This window comes from Agelaius tricolor, unplaced genomic scaffold (assembly GCF_023055355.1).
Source record: "Agelaius tricolor isolate 1412-34295 unplaced genomic scaffold, bAgeTri1.0.p SCAF_8, whole genome shotgun sequence".
NCBI classification, from domain to species: Eukaryota; Metazoa; Chordata; class Aves; order Passeriformes; family Icteridae; genus Agelaius; species Agelaius tricolor.
In genome coordinates, this window is record NW_027269268.1 from 48290950 (window position 1) to 48306889 (window position 15940).

General features: G+C 35.7%; 1 protein-coding gene across 7 annotated transcripts in view; it reads left to right on the forward strand.

Annotated features, from left to right (window-relative positions):
• The window catches only part of LCORL (ligand dependent nuclear receptor corepressor like), a 79325-nt gene that overhangs the window by 54289 nt on the left and 9096 nt on the right, over nt 1–15940 (forward strand). For 3 of the 7 annotated variants that reach the window (XR_011680041.1, XM_071432643.1, XM_071432644.1), the window contains exon 7: nt 3374–8247. The exons of 3 other annotated variants lie outside the window; for them this stretch is intronic. Coding sequence is in view for 3 of the 4 variants with exons in the window: in XM_071432643.1 (XP_071288744.1) it covers nt 3374–8247 (4874 nt within the window). In the remaining variant the exon portion in view is untranslated. Of the gene's footprint in view, nt 1–3373; nt 8248–15940 lie in introns of those variants that run through there. One more of the 7 variants, XM_071432646.1, reaches the window with a different exon arrangement.

Sequence of the window (15940 nt, forward strand, 5' to 3'; positions counted from 1 at the left end):
AAATTAAGCTCATAATGACTAATTTACTATGAGAATTTTATCAGAAAGTAGCTTTAAGGAAGGATGTTTTCTTTTCTCTGAATTGATTAATTACTAATGAGAACAAAACCAGAAAATTATTTTTCTAACACCCCCCTTAGTTAGCAGCTAAAAATTACAAATAGTATAGTTTTTTTGAGATACTTATTTACTTAATAAAGTTAGAAAACACCCATTTTTTGTAAGACAGATTTGTATTTCTATAGTAGTTCCATTCTGTTTGTATGAGTACTTGAAACTATGTTCTGTTCCAGTTTTGTTGCTGTTCCTGGTCTGTACAGATCTTGCTAGAGTGCTCTATCTTCTCTCTGGCTGAGACAGCAAGGGAAGGTTCTCTTTTGGGAGTCCTCTCATAGAGCTCTTCCCTGATAGTTTTTAGTTGTGGAGGAGGCCAAGTTTTACTTCTCTATATGTAAATTAATACACTGAAAGTCTGGGAATTAACCTTATCACATTGTTGCCTTTGTGCCATTTTTGGACTCTAGTCAATCCCCACTCCATGTTATTAAGTGCCCCTATCTGCCAGAAGGGAAACATCATTCCATGCTTAACCTTGGTCCTGAAGGTGCCAGCGTAGCAGCATATTGATCCTCTCACCTCTCAACCCCTCAGTTTCCTGCCCACTCTCTCCTGCCATCTTTCTGTGTGTGGTTTGGAGGAAGTGTGCAGTTCGTCAAAATGATAGGTCTTCCTTCTATGAAATGATTGCTTAAGCCTTTTATCCTGAGGATAGGCTAAACTACACTGTGACAACACAAATTTAAAGAGCTATAGGAAGGTATTACAGGAAACTGATGAATAATTATAATAGTTGTATTGAAAAGCTACTAAAAATCAGTATGTTTAAATATATTTACATCTGTACAGGGAGATACTTCAAGGAAAATGTGTTGCTTTAATGCTTGAATTTGTTTGTGTAATAAGCTCTGCTCCCAAGTGGTGGCTGAGTAAGGGCTCCATGTGTCAGTAGGAACTCAGAAGATCAATCACAATAGAATAGATGAAAGTTGTCTGTTATCTGTCAGCTTTAGAAACTAACTCACGTTAAAGGAAAGCAGATTATAGATGTCACACAAGGGTGGGTAATCAGGAAAGAAATTGTTTTAGAAGAATGTCTGTGATAGTCAGAATATTGCTTTATACAACAAATTGATCTTCACATAACAAATTCAAAAGTTTTGAGGCCTGTGGATGATTTGGTCACTCCCTTTGAGAAGATTGTAAGGCTCCAGAAGTTTCTTCCACCCGTGAACAGACTTTAAATAGCAGTTATGGATACAGGTCCTCTATAGTTCAAGCTCTCCAGTGAAGCTGTAGACACACCTTGAAAGTCTAGACCGATAGAAAGGTACTAGTTTAAAGATTCAGTCTAAAAAAGAGTCTGCTGTAGCTGTCTTTTTAGCAAATTAGTACTTAACAAATTTACTCTGGTTTACAAACAGAATATGGAAGATGGAGGCCTAGTGGCATGTTGGTTTTTTGTTTGTTTTTTTTTTTTTTTTTAATCTGGCCTTTCAAAACATTAATTAAAATCATGGTGGTGGGGAGGGCAATTACCTTTTATCCTTAATGGTACTATTAGAATGAGCTTTCTTTTTACAAGTGTAGTGATTTTGATACCTTGTGACTCCTGAATTTGTTGGAGTAACAGACTTTTCTCAGTGTAGTGGCATTTCAAAAAGAGTGGGTTTTGTTTTAGATTGCAAGTGCAAAGAGGTTTTGGTTTTTTTCTTTTTAAGACCTAATCATTTCAGATTAAATATTATCTCAACTTCAACTAATACCATCACAATTATCTTACACCTTTATGAGTTAGTATCTAGATGCCTGATTTTGAATGTATACCATTGCATACTGAATATTACAGGAGAAGGAAAAAAACATGAAGAATTATTATGCACAGTTGGCTGGTTTTAAGCTCTAAACTTTAAAATATGTCTAGAACAATAAAAATACAAGTTTGCATCCAGTAAGAAACTTGAAGCTAGAAGTTATTATTGATGCTTATAATTTTGGGTAGGACTTAATTAATGAATAGGTAACTATATTTAAATATAACACATTAAATTTTAAATATGTTTGTTCATTGATCAGTACAGTTGTAAAAAAAATCAGAATGAAATTTTTTTGAAGTACAGGCTTAAAGACAAAAAAATTACAGGGGATAATAACAGGGAAAAAAGTTAGTGTCATGTTCAGAGTTTGGTGATATGTTTAAACTATACATACTTTTCTAAAACAGAATTCTTCCAACATTTTTTGCTCATGCAATTGGTTTCAGTAAAACATTTGAATTAGGTGTTAACTATCTCTTGATAGTTGCTATCCAGCATAAGGATTTTGTATTTAATTGAAGAAATACCTGTATTAATTTCTACCATGGAAAATGTTCAGCTTTTCAGTATAAATGATTGATTAGGTAAGTAGTGACATTAGTTTTAATAATTTATAAGAAATTGATTAATAGTTAAAGTAGTATTTTTTAAGTTTTTTTTTTAGTTAATGCATTTGAGAAGAACTGCTCAGCAGTCCTTCAATATAGGCCTACCCTGTTTTAAGGATATTTAAAGGATATTAGCTTTTATCTTGAAAATTACTTATTCCAGTGGTGATAATCTCTTTTTCTGTTTAAGGAATCTGTGTGTGTGCACACACGTGTGTGTTTAATATATTGTAATGAAGAGCTTGTGATGCACCACTGCAATTTTTTTTTAAAACTGAAAGGGAAAATTTTACCTGCAAAGAGCACTAGGCTATTTTTTCCATTTTCTGTTAGCTTGTTAAGTGTTCTTTAAATATAGAAATTAAAATGTCTTTAGAAATACCTTGAAGTATATCCTGAAGAGCACTCAGTACACTTGAGTATTTAAATATCAAAGGCTGAGATTCAGGAGAGATGGATCCATTCTTTCCTTTGCCACAACCTTGAACCTTACTCATTTACCTCCTCTGTGCCCCAGTTAGTGAAACGAGAGTAATACCAAGCTTGCCAAGTTCTTGGTGAGGTTTTCTTTCATTAATAGTTAAGATAGTTTGAAATACCAGGAAGTTAACATTGTTGTAATTGTAGTTAGGTTCAAGAAGCTGTATTGCAAATTTTTTTTTTGCCTTTAATTTTTTCATGATTATTTTTCTTAATGGTAGTTTAGTGCTGTCACTGATAAGATGCACATCATTGCTAGTGACACTTGCAGGTATGATTGAATACTGCAAATAGACCAGAACTGTTTTGTAAACGTCAGGTTTTTAGGCTTGAGTTTAACCATTATAACAAACATTAGATGTGGTGTTTTACTGTAATTTATATTTTGTTTTGATTTGTTTTCATTTTCAGTTCAAGCTCAACAGCTGATGCAAATTCAGAGGAAACAGCTAATTTGGAAAAAGGAAAATCAACTTTAAACAAAGTTTTGGAGTCTTTTTGTTCATATCACTGGCAACAGACTTTGGCTATGTTAAAATTCCTATTACAGGATGAAAATGTTCCTATAGTTTGCAGTTGCAAGCAAACACATTTGGTCCACTCTGAAACTCCCAGTTCCCTTACTGAAGAAGATGTTCACGTTCCATTTTGCAGTTGCAATGGACACATGCTTACAAAAAGGTGCTGTTTACAAAATCAAAGGCCAAACACTTGTTTACCACCTCTGTCTGTTTGTATTAAAGATTTCCATTCTTTGTCTTGCCAAGCTGTAGCAATTGGATGTATTAAGACAATGGTGAACAAAACATGTAGTTCTCCTAAGTACTGTGCTGACCAGTTGCAAAATTATAACAGGCATTCTGTAAAAGCAGCAGCATGTACATATTCAGCTAAGGACTGTGACCTCTTAAGCAGCATTAAAACTTCAAACAGATCCCGCAGTCCATCGCCACCTCCACTATCGCCTGTACACAGTAAAGAATTTGAATTGTCAGAAGGAATGGTTATGGACTTTCCAACTTTAGACAACAACAAGCTTGAAATATCCATCAACCAGCCTCCATCCCTCTTGCCAGCTGAAGGAAGCAAGGGAGAGTTTGAGTATGAGGGTAAAACATGCAAAGGAAGAGAGATTGATTATTCAGATGGAGCACTGGGATCAGTGGACCAGGAAAGCAATGATGGTTGTATGAACTCTGAGAAAGGTGAACATTCTGCCATTTTTCAAGATTTAATGGACCGCATTAATGAGAAGTTGAAATCAATAGACACTACAGATCTAGCCACAAATCTTGTAAAACTCTCTAGCAGTGACAGGGCACCAGAAAATGATGTCAAATTAGGGGACTTCATAACTTCTCTTTTGCATAATGCTAAGGCAAGTGATTACAGCTTTATGGAATTACTTCGCCAGCATGATAAACAAGTGGAAAATAAAATTATTCAGACAAGATTTCGCAAGCGTCAGGAAACTTTATTTGCAACGTATAATTCTCCTGACTCACCAGTCATTCGACGACAGACCTTGCAAATCAAGAGGGAGCTTGCAAGCCTTGATGAAACTCTTGTACGAAAAAAGTCAATTTCTGAGAGAAATGCAAAGAAATCTACAAAAAAAATTGATAAAATGCATCCAAATAAAAGACATACTTTTACTGTAATAGAAGATGAGACTTTGCAACATCTTGGAAGCAATCCATGTGTGAACTGCCAAACCAAACCAATGTGCTTTCCAGTACACCAAACAGAGTCTTTCAATCTACCTCTTACTAATTTTCAGACCAGCTCCAGCTTTTTAGTTCTTTCGGAAAACAGTGCTATTGCAGCCAGCCAGGCAAAACTCCCAAATACACAAGGAGATTGTGCAACCTTGAAAGAGACTGGTCCGATTCCTCTGAAGGATGAGAGTAATGAAATCTTGGGTAGAACTAAACGTAGCATTGTGCCTCCTGGGTGGTACTCTGTGTATGTAACAAACAATATCATGTTTAGAAAGTCATCCAGTACAAAAAAGTCGTTGAAAAGTTTGGAAAAAATGAGAATAAGTAAAAATCTTCATGCTGAAAGATGCAGTGACATAAATATAAGCAAAATTGTGAGAGACACAAATCTGCAAGTTGTTGTGGAGCGTTTAGAAGATACAATAAGCTTATCCAGAAAGACTAGCAACTCATTGTTGGATAGTTACAAAATAAGCCAAAAATTAAAAGATAATGCTTATGAACAGGTTATGAACCCTGCTACTAGAAGGGGCTTACCTTTCACTCTGAGCGAAATGGGATGCACAGGACAGACCTTCCTTCCACATTCACATGTGCCAAGCAGCAGTAAAATCAAAGCAATTTGTGTTGCATCGAACACACAAGAAACTGTTATAGATCAAGAAATTAATGACAGCCTTTTGAAATCTCTGACCTTTAATTCAAGCAGTTCAGCTTCCAGTAATGGGGACTGGCATGTCACTTCTGAAGCCAGGGAGATCCCATCTCCCTTAAACTACTCTAGTCCTATTAAGCTTATGTTTGTCTCAGAAGTTAACAGTCATGAAGGAGTCAAATACACGTTAACATCTGCAGCTGCATCTTCTAAGGAAAGCACAGATCTTTGTTTGTTTCAGGGGCACACAAACGCTTTGTTAGATAAGGCCACCGGTGACCTTTCTCATGCAGTCTGTGTCAAGGGTTGTGATTGCAGTGAAAATGATACTAAGGAGAGGTCAACCTGCATTTATGTGGAAGCTGCTACAAGCTCTTGTCCAGTTGGTCAAATCAACATAAATGACTCAAAAAAAAATGATGAAGTTGTGGAGAAATCAAGCAGTAGCAGTGAATTAGTTTTCAAACGAAAACCTGGTAGACCAAAGAAAATAGGTCCTCAGGTAGTTAAGCAGGTTAAGAGACCCATTGGACGGCCTCCTAAACCAAAAGTAGACATGAGTGGAAGCACAAAACCTAGACCTGAACTTAGCTGTGGTGGTAAAAGCATCAAGTCTGACGCAGCAGCAATGGAAGAAGTTAGCAGCAACAAAAATATTACTGTGACAGTTGTTTTTGGAAGGTCAAGAAGAACTAAGAGACACGTTTCTGAAGGTAATCTAAATCTTATCAGCATTCTGCCCACACAACATATTGATTCTAATTTTGCCAATGATCCCAGCAAAGCAAGGCACAATGCAGAAACTGGAAATGCTTTGACTGAAACAGTAAAAGCCTTCCAGAATCCTTCTGCTGAAAAGGAGGTCTCTGGTTTTGACTATGTCAGGCCTATCAAGGGTAATCTGGCATCAGCACATCCTTGCAGCAATGTTATACAGCAGATTAAGAAACCATTAACCACTGTTCGAAAACCTGGCAGGCCAGCAAAAGTGAAAATTTCCGGCATATCAGTGACTGTCAGCAGACTTTCACCTCAGGAAAGAAAAGTGAGCATCAGCAATGGTTTGCCTCCTTTACAACAGCAGAATGTGTTAGAAAAAAACATACCACAGGAAAGAAAAAATCAACTGTGCAATAATATGGGTCAAGTAAAGAACATGCAGAAAGATTCTAGAGAGGATGGGTCACACAATGTTACTACAACAGTGTCAAGAAAACATGAAATTCCATCGAGACACTCTGCTAGAGACAGAAAACCTTCACTGCATTTTTTGCATTCATTAGCATCTTCTAGTCCATTTACTTGTAGAAGTGCCTTAGTACATAAATCTTACAAACTCCATTTGAAAAAAGCTAAAGAGCGAAAGGAAAAACTTACACAATCCAATCAGTGCACAGAATCCAGAGATACCTCAGAACAGAGAAATCCAGGAAATGCTAAAAAGGATCTTAGGGATGGTGGATTCGGGCCCATTAATGAGGTATCATCAGATCCCATTTTTTCGTCAAATCCTTCTCTCAGGTGGTGGCCTACTTCCACTTCAAGTGACACCTTGTTGGAAGAACTAAACAATAGATTTGAACAGATGACTAATACCTGGTTGAGAGTGGGGGGAAGTGAGTTTGACAAATGTGTATGTGAAAAAAGGGATCCCATTGAACGAGACTGTAGTACTGAAATGTCAGACCCTTTAGACTCCTGCCTTGTAGGACTTGAAACATCACCTATAAAAATGCTGTTCCAGAAAAAGTGTAATATGAATGAACTCTGCACCTGGTTTATGCAAACTACAGAAACACAGTCTCTCTCTCTTGTGAGAAAGGCAAATGCTCGCAATCCCTTAGAGGTAGTTAGTACTAAAGAGATAAAGATGGAAACGAAACAATCTGATCCTAGCACTTGCCCTTTCAGAAAGCACTTTAAAAAGTTTGCACTATCCTCCCCTTCAAAACCAGCAGGGAAGTTGCAAATGTTACATAACATGGTGAGGTCTCCAGTCTTAAGCATGAAAAGTAATTTCACTTTAGCCAGATTAAAAAGAAATGAATTTAAGAAGTTGCAGCGTGATAGGTGGGGACAAACAAAAAAGCTCTATAATCAGGCTCCTGGAGGCTGGAAATCAAAAAAGAAAAATCTGCAGTTATTTTGCCAAAGCCAATTGTTTAAGAGTGCGAGTGGGGAAACCAATGATGAAACACCCAAGCTGCAGGAGAAAAATACAGTAGAAATCCAGTCCACTCAGACTTTGGTAGAGTCTCAGAATAGCCTCTTGCCAACTGAAAATGAAACCAGAGATGCATTTGTTGAACAGATGATGGGATCGTCTGACTTTAACCCACATCCTGGTTTAGCAAATATCCTTAAGTCACATTCAGAGGCAAATGGAACAATTCATTGCCAGCAAAATGTTAGAAAAGAACAAAGCCAAGATAAACTGTTTCAAAATACTTGGAAAGCCAAAACCTTTAAAGACTGTAGGATATTTCTGAGAAAAATCAACCATATTGAGCAGCACAATTCATTTAAGTTAAATAATGTCATTTATTCTCCTGAAGCTGTCGACAGTAAAAGCACTCAGGCCTTTATGGAAGAAAAAAGACATCCTCTTTTAAGGTCCCATTCTACTAAACAAAATGCATTAAAGAAACAAGAAAATGAAATGGAAACATCTAAAGGATCTAATTCTTCTAAAGTGATTGAAAAGCTGGATGGCCAGTTTCACAGCAGAAAATTAAGTAGTGGTGTAAACCAGGACGATAGTCCTGCTGGTAGTTCTGAAGGTCTTGATAGAATAAACAAAAGGAAAAGTCCACAATGGGAGACCACTGATACAAATTTAAGAAAAAGGCATAAGAGACAATCATGCAGTAGTGGACAAATGGCACCTTATTACCCAAAGTACCAAGTAGGTAAGTTCTTGTTCCCCACTTCATCTTAAAATTGAAATCCTAAAGAATTGGAGAAGTCAAACAACTAAGCACTTTTTTGTTTATTGCATTTTACTCATTTTAATTTCAGACAAGTCATGAAATCAAACATTGCATAACATCAGAATAATTCAGAAAGTGCAATTTTAAATGTTTATAACGTTTTGCACCATTCTTTCAGCTCTGATAAGCTAACCAATATAGTTTAGACAGACAAGAAGTTCTGACATTCTGTAGTCAGTCACAGCTGGCTATTGACTTCAAGAGGAACAGAATTTCATTCCGTTGTGTAGTTTCTCATAGTGAGGAGGAGTAAGCTATAAAATAAAGCATAAATTCAGTGCATTAGCATATAGCTGGTTTTAAAAAAATCTCATTGGATGATTACTGTTACAAATCAATCATAGTTTTGTAATTTTACAGTAAAAGATAGTATTTTGTACTTCTGAAAATTATTTTGTCAGAGACCCATTTTAGTATCCTTTCCATGCCAAGTGAAATCTGCAGACTCTAATCTGCTGACTCATTGAATCCTTACACAACAATTTAAAATGCAAAATTATTTTTGCATTTTATATGTGCAAGAACGATATACAGTTACTCTGCTAAATACTTTGGCTTGGAATTTTTTTGGCTAGTGTGAAATTAAATCATTTTTTTCAAGATAGATATTTATAAATACATTGTAATACAACTGTGATCTCAAAAAGGCCATTATATTACTTAGAAAGAGGGCATATTTGTTTCTAATTATTTCTTCTGTTGGGTGAAGAGATATCCTGAAACAGAAGTCTTAACTAATTTCAACAAAATTGCTAAGGTGTGAAATCCTCACCAAGCAAAACACAACTCCTGCAATGTGATTTAAGTTACTGCCTTTGTAGAAACAATATTGTATTAGCTAATCTGATATTGGCCAATTATAAAAACCTTATTCAAAATATCAGGTCAAAACTTTAGGTCCTCTTTTGTATTCCGTCTTTTAGAAAAGGATCTCTGATAATAAATGGAAAGGTTAATTTAAGTTGTAATATAAACAATATAATGGCTCGTGTATGCTTTATTTCTTTTATACTTCAAGTGATATATAGAATTCTTCATATTAAGCTCATTCAGTATAACCCTGCTTTTTCCAAAGTACAGCATTTTTTTATCTATGGACTGCTCTTTTGTATTTTGATGCATTGATCTGCAGCCAAGCTCAACATAAATAACTTGTTTTTAAGAAGTTCAAACTTTGACACAAAATTGCTGTTAAAAAAAGAAAAAAAAACAAACTAGGAAAGGAAAGGATAGAATATACCCATTTCTATATTGCAAATGAAGAAAGAGCTCTCTCATACTTGTAACTCATTGAGAAAATGTTACATTCCAATTATATTTATCTGTAAATGTTTTGTTTCTATGGTAATGCAAGACCTATTACTGTGATCCGGTCTCATGTTAGTTTTAATTGGGACTCAATTTTATCTACCTGATAACTTTCTTCCTTTAGTTTTGGATTTTCAGGAAATCTGATAACTATTTTGATATTTTACATTACTTCATTTACAGTTTTTGTTGTTTTCCCTTTTACTCATGGTTTCTCATATCAGTCATTGTCTTCAGAAAAACTATGATAGGAAATTAATTGATAAAGGAAATGTTAAAAGACAAAGAATGATAATTCTGGAATTGTCTCCACACTTGTAACCCCAGACCTTTCTTAGGGGTACTATTGCACTATCAGAGGATTGTCTGATATTGGAAGGATGTCTTGTTTTGCTGTGTTGACTCAACATTGTGTACTCTCTGCACCAGCCAAGGAAATCATACAAATATTTTTAGTCTAACATAGCTACTCCCTAAAAAGAAGCAACATGATTTCTAGCTGTGCATGCATGTGACTTCAAACATAATTCCTGCATCTGGGAGTTAAATGCACATGAAAACATCATGCTTCGTTCATGTGTTCTTTGGATTGTATTTTTGTTTATGTGGTATCATAAACTATATCATTGTTCTGTTGTCATGCTTGAAATGTTGCTATAGACACATTTATGGTCAGTATTTGAAGTTTTTCTTAAACTTGGGGTCTTACCAAATGTTCTTAAAGAGAGAGATGCGATGCTGTTTTATTGTGAACCATTGTGGCAGGTGGGCAGAATGTTGTTACCAAACTTTTTATGTACTCTTGGTTTTTTTATTAGCATGTGCAAGCAGGAATAAACAATTGAATTCTTATAGCTCAAGGTAGTGTCCAACAACCAGAACTAGCCAGGCACCCATTGCAGCAACAGAAAAGAGTTAATTGCTTTTTCTCATTGCCTGTTGTATTCAAGATAAGGTGGCTGGTAGATGCATGGGTCCATTTGATGTTTGTTTATACTTCTGAACTGTTGCTTCCACAATGCATTTGATGTATTGAGGGGCAGTTCCCTTTTACTCTAAATCCATCTTCTGGCAATTTTAATTTCTTTAGCAACACTGAAATGCTATTATTCTCCATTGTGTAAAGAAAATTACATAAGCACGTTTTTAGGAAAGCACTTGTTTTCTTTTCACAAGAGTACTTCACTTGTAACATTGAAGCTCACATTAACATGCTTGGACTTGGGCAAAAGGTGTCAAGAAAGCCAAGCTAAAAGACAAAAAAAAACCTATTAATCCAACAATAAAACTGGGATGTGTAAAATACTCCATTTTGCAATCTTAGAATGTACTAAATATTTTAAAAATCTGTTTCAAAGGCTGTGGACTTCATACAGATGGAAAAGAGACTGTGAATCTTCTATGGTAGCAGGCAGAGCTGACATCACAGACCTATGCTCTTGGCCTTCATATCAGGGTGCAGTTTGCATTTTAAAAATTGATTTCTCTCACCTAAAGTTAGGATATTTTCATCTAACATGAACTTTTTAATTTTCCCCTTATATTTTCACTTTTCTTCAAGTGGGCTGGAGTTTTAGAACAGATCTATTGGATTTGTCAGCAGAGAACATGACTTTTCAATTTTAATTTTTTATTATGTTTGAATGTAGATTTTATATTCTACCTTAATGAAATCAAGTTTGTGCAGTTCTTGAAAAGAGAATTTGCTAATTTTTTTGGTCATTTCAAAGTTTGCTGCAAGGCTGAAGAATCATAACTATGAAAACTTTGGTGTTGCGAGTCTAATTGGTGTCTTCATTGTGCACATAAAATAACATCTGTATTAATATTACAGACAAACATTTTCTTAAACTTAACTTCCATTACTATAATTTGCAAAAAAAAATGGAAGGGAAAATTTTGTAAATTCTTTTTTACACATCTGTGTTAGAATGGCTTTGATATTCCAGTATTGTTGCTTATTTGTGTCATGGTAGTGCAATCCAGTAATAATAAAGGTACAAATGGGGATAATAATAAATCTACAAATGGGGATAATAATAAAGCTACAAATGGGCATCACTTTCCTTCTGCTGTGAATGATCTAGTGACAGACAAGATTTGTTTCAGCAGGTTGTTCAGCTTTCATGAAAGACCACATCCATAATGAGTGACAAATATAAAATATTGGGTTAGGAAAAGTGCAGAGGAGATATAGAGTAACAGTCATTACATCTGTTGATTTTAAGAAGGCTCTTTTCACAAAGGCTTTTCATCAGAGGATTACTTGTCTCTAAAATAAATTTCACCTGTGATGCAGAGTAAGCAGATAGAAATTTTCATACCTGTAGTTGTCAGACAAGAAGTTACCTTTTCACTTGTAGGCATAAACCAAAGAGCATTAACAGAAATATTAGAAGATTAAATGAATGACTGTTCACAGTAAGTGGGCCATTTTTAATGCAGAAGTGTAAAAGCAGAAAGGTACATTTGATATATAGATGACTATACATGTGTAGTAAATCCTTACTCATTTAATGAACTTAATGGTCTCTGCCTCATTCCTCGTGATGGAACAGCAGCAGCTCCCATGCCACAGTCTAATGCTCCATTTTGTTTTACACTCTGGGATTCTACTTGCCAAATTACATATTCTTCTTTCCTTTTCTTTTTCTCACATCAAATTATCTAATGTGGGGTGTGTAGGTTTTGGGTGCTGTTCAGTTTTAAACTGTGGTTATTTGCATATTGCCTTAGAGTATGCTGTTACTCATCTTCTTTAGAGGGTTCTGGGATAAGGATTTTTACTCTTGTTTCTTTGAATAATGGACTTTTTTAAAGAAGTTGGCTCTGGGGTCTTCAAATTTCTTTACCTGCTAGGATATGTAGTTTTCTGTAGCTTAGTGCCGTGATCATTAAGCCTTTGTGTAGGATTTATATACCCAGTTTTATACCTAAGCTGAAGTGCTTTTTTTTCATCATTTTATTCAGTATTTTTTTAGCTGTCTGTTTTTAATTTTACCTCTTCAAAAACTGAGAAACTCATAGTCATATTTTCCTATTTGTCCTTGGTCCTGAGGAAATGTCTAGATTTTTCAGCTTTCTTTAGGGAACTGGTAATACTAAATAAATATAGACAATCTTCTGTCTTCCTTTGAAAGCCTTCTACTAGAAGAGAAAATAGCAGTTTTCCAAGGCCTGCACGGTGCTTTTGAAAAACTGACAAGTACATATCCTTTTTTGAATCCTCTCTTCCTTTGAGAGTTCATGGCCTTAAAGCAGAGCTTCTGTTGCTGTTAGATAGAAAAGGAGGGAAGTCAATTAACAGAGCCTGTGAAGAGGTAACCTGTAAATTAAGTATTCATGTAGTCTGACCATGACCAGAGCAGATTAATTTTGCTGAGACAATTCCACATTTTGGTGTTGAAAATAGTTCAAGGAGGCCTGTGTACTGTGCCTTAGTTTGCATTTCTCTATTGTTGGTATGCTAAAGCTAGTGCTGCTTTTCTATTTTCACCACATCTTTGGAAAGTGTCTTACACGGAATCTTCAGTTAATTACATTCAAAAAGTGCAGATTCTGGTTCCTGAGTCGAGGGAGGAAATTTAAAATGGTGTGACATGACTGGGTTGTTGTTTGCATGTATTCTCAGGTAGATTTTCCTTTCCTAGTTCATCTTCCGCTCCTCAAAGGATAGTTTTAGTCAGACCCTTGATGGTTTGAAATCTTTTTCAGACTTTTAAGCCAAATATAATGCCACATTTATTCACTGTTCATCCTTTTGCTTGTGGTGTCTTTTAATTTTGCTATAATTGTATAGTTGTGCCTTAAAGATATTGTTTAAACAACCTTTGAGACTAATAGAAATGTTTTTGTTATTTGGTAACTGGATATTAATTTAATAGAAATAGTAATTTTGCTATATTTTTAGGACAGTATTTTCTTATCAAAAGCCTTTTTCTCTCCAATGTTTCCTGTGCTCAACATGGTAAACAAAGGCTCTGTAAAATGTCCTTGAATCTTGGGTGTCACTGAGAATGCTGTGTGTTTCTGAAAGCTGTTGACAACCTTCAGGTTCTAATTAAGACAGATATTTTTACAATGATCAACAACTAATTAGATGGATGTATCTGAAAGGAAATTGCTGTGTACAAGAAGTCTTAATATTTTAAGATCAGCATTTTGCCAGTATTGCCATGCACACCCCACTACAGCATCTCAGCTTGGTGGGTTTGCCCTTGGTGGCACTCGGGGCAGTGTCCTGCTTCCTGTGCTCAGTGTCATCTCAAATGTGATGGTGCTTCTGGGTGTGTGATCTGGATAAAGAAAGTTTATGGAGTCCTCATTAGCCATGTTTACTTCCTAGTTATTTAAAGATTTTTATTATTAGGTATTTTGAAAGAAATCAGAGGAAAATGTTTGTAAATCAGAATTATGGGTTTTACCCAATACAATTATGTAGAAATGCTGGATATATAGACCAGTACCTGAATATATTTATATAGGGATATGTGCTACCTGTGAGTCTTTCTAAGGTATGATTTTAAGAGAAAATCACTTTGAAAAACTGCAAGTAGAACCTCAATTGAGATGCCAATTGGGAAGTTTTTTAGAATTTTTTCCTTTGTTGCTCACAAGGGTTTTTTTTAATAGAGCTTTATAAAAAGCTAGCAAAGTAAATCTTATTTCACTGCTAGTTAAATAAAAGATTGAAATTATTATAACTGAGTAATAATTAATACATACTCCACAGTCCTAACCAGGTTAGGACTCAATGTTTTGATTGGTTGCAGTGTAACTTTAAAAAATAATGCTGAACTTTATAAAATAATGCTGTTCTTGAGACACATCTTTCTCCATTGTCTCCTTTCAATGCATGAGGTATCATCTTGAAAACCATATCTCCTTCATCTGTTATTTCTTTTTTCCCATTGTTGGATTGCCAGCTTTCAGCAGCCTGACTTGTTTTCTCATCTAAATGCTCCCTTTATATTTCATTCTTGGTGTGTGATTTTTCATTAACTTTTTTTGTTAATTACTCACTTAATAAATGGGATTATCTTTGTTTTCCCTGCAGTTTTGTACTTTTTTGTAGAAAGATGTGCACACTTTTTCAAGGAGGGTGATGAGCCCAATTGGGATGTCAAATCATTGCACATCAGCTCTGGTCCTGTAGAGAAAATTGCACCTTTGCCATTGGCTGTCTGTTCCTGTGTTGGCTGAGCTGCTCCTTTCTGTATCTCATGTCTCTTATTTGTGGTGTTGCCGTACAGCATTGGCTTGTGCTTCCTCTGTGCTCCAGGACAGCTGCCTGTGCCTTTGTGCCAGCAGTGCCTGTCCTGCGCTGGTGCAGACCAGGCTGCTACTGAGCTGTTGTTCATTTCACAGCTTTGCTGTTGCTCCTCTTGTTCATTCAGACCCGTGTCTGAGCCACAGTTCAGACCAGCCAGGCCACTGCACTCTGGTTATTCCACATTTCTCTGCATCCTGCCTTCATGCTCTCCTTTAGTACCAAACTGATTCTCAGATCATGCATCAGCTTTCCTTTTATGCCAAGCTGTGTGTTTGTGAGTGCCAAAGGATATTCTGCAGAAGATGAGTGCAGCCCAGTTTTATTCCTGTTTTGATTTTTTACTGCATGTTTCTCATTGTGTACTTTGGCTGGTCCATTCTGTCTGCTCCATACAGCTGCCAAGAGATTTTTAATACCATGAGCAAAATGTCAGTCAGCTTTTGTCACAGATTTTTTCAAACCCAGGTACAGAAATTCTTTTGTAAAAAGCCATACCAGATTTTTAATCCATTTTTTTTCATATTGAAGACCAGGTAATTAATTTTTTTCCTACAGTGTAGAGATATGTCTTTTCCAAGATAAAGATAATTAAACAGACTTCATCTTCCTATCTCCATGCTTTTGGGCCAACAGCTCTGGATGCTTTATAACTCTAGACAAATTACAGTTTCTGCTGCCATATTCATGGCAAATTGCGTATTCAGTTCTTGTGGGACAGGCCAAGCAATTTTTGTTTCTTTGCATTTTTTCATAACTGAAAGGGGACCATTTTTTTAATGCTGATTCCTCTCATGTTCCAGACATCAGTAAAGGCTGTTTAGATTATTCTTCAGTTTCTTTGGAGTACAGATAATGGTATCTCTTGCTGTGTCAAGAGGATGTAAACCTTTAGTGAGAACTTCATGATTTTTTAGAGGCAATGTGTCCTTTTCTGTATTCTATTCTTTGGTTTCAGTCTGTCTAGGTTTTACTATTTGATTTGTCTTTTCAATAGCAGAAACTCACCTGACTTATATCTGCTTTCAGCTGTAT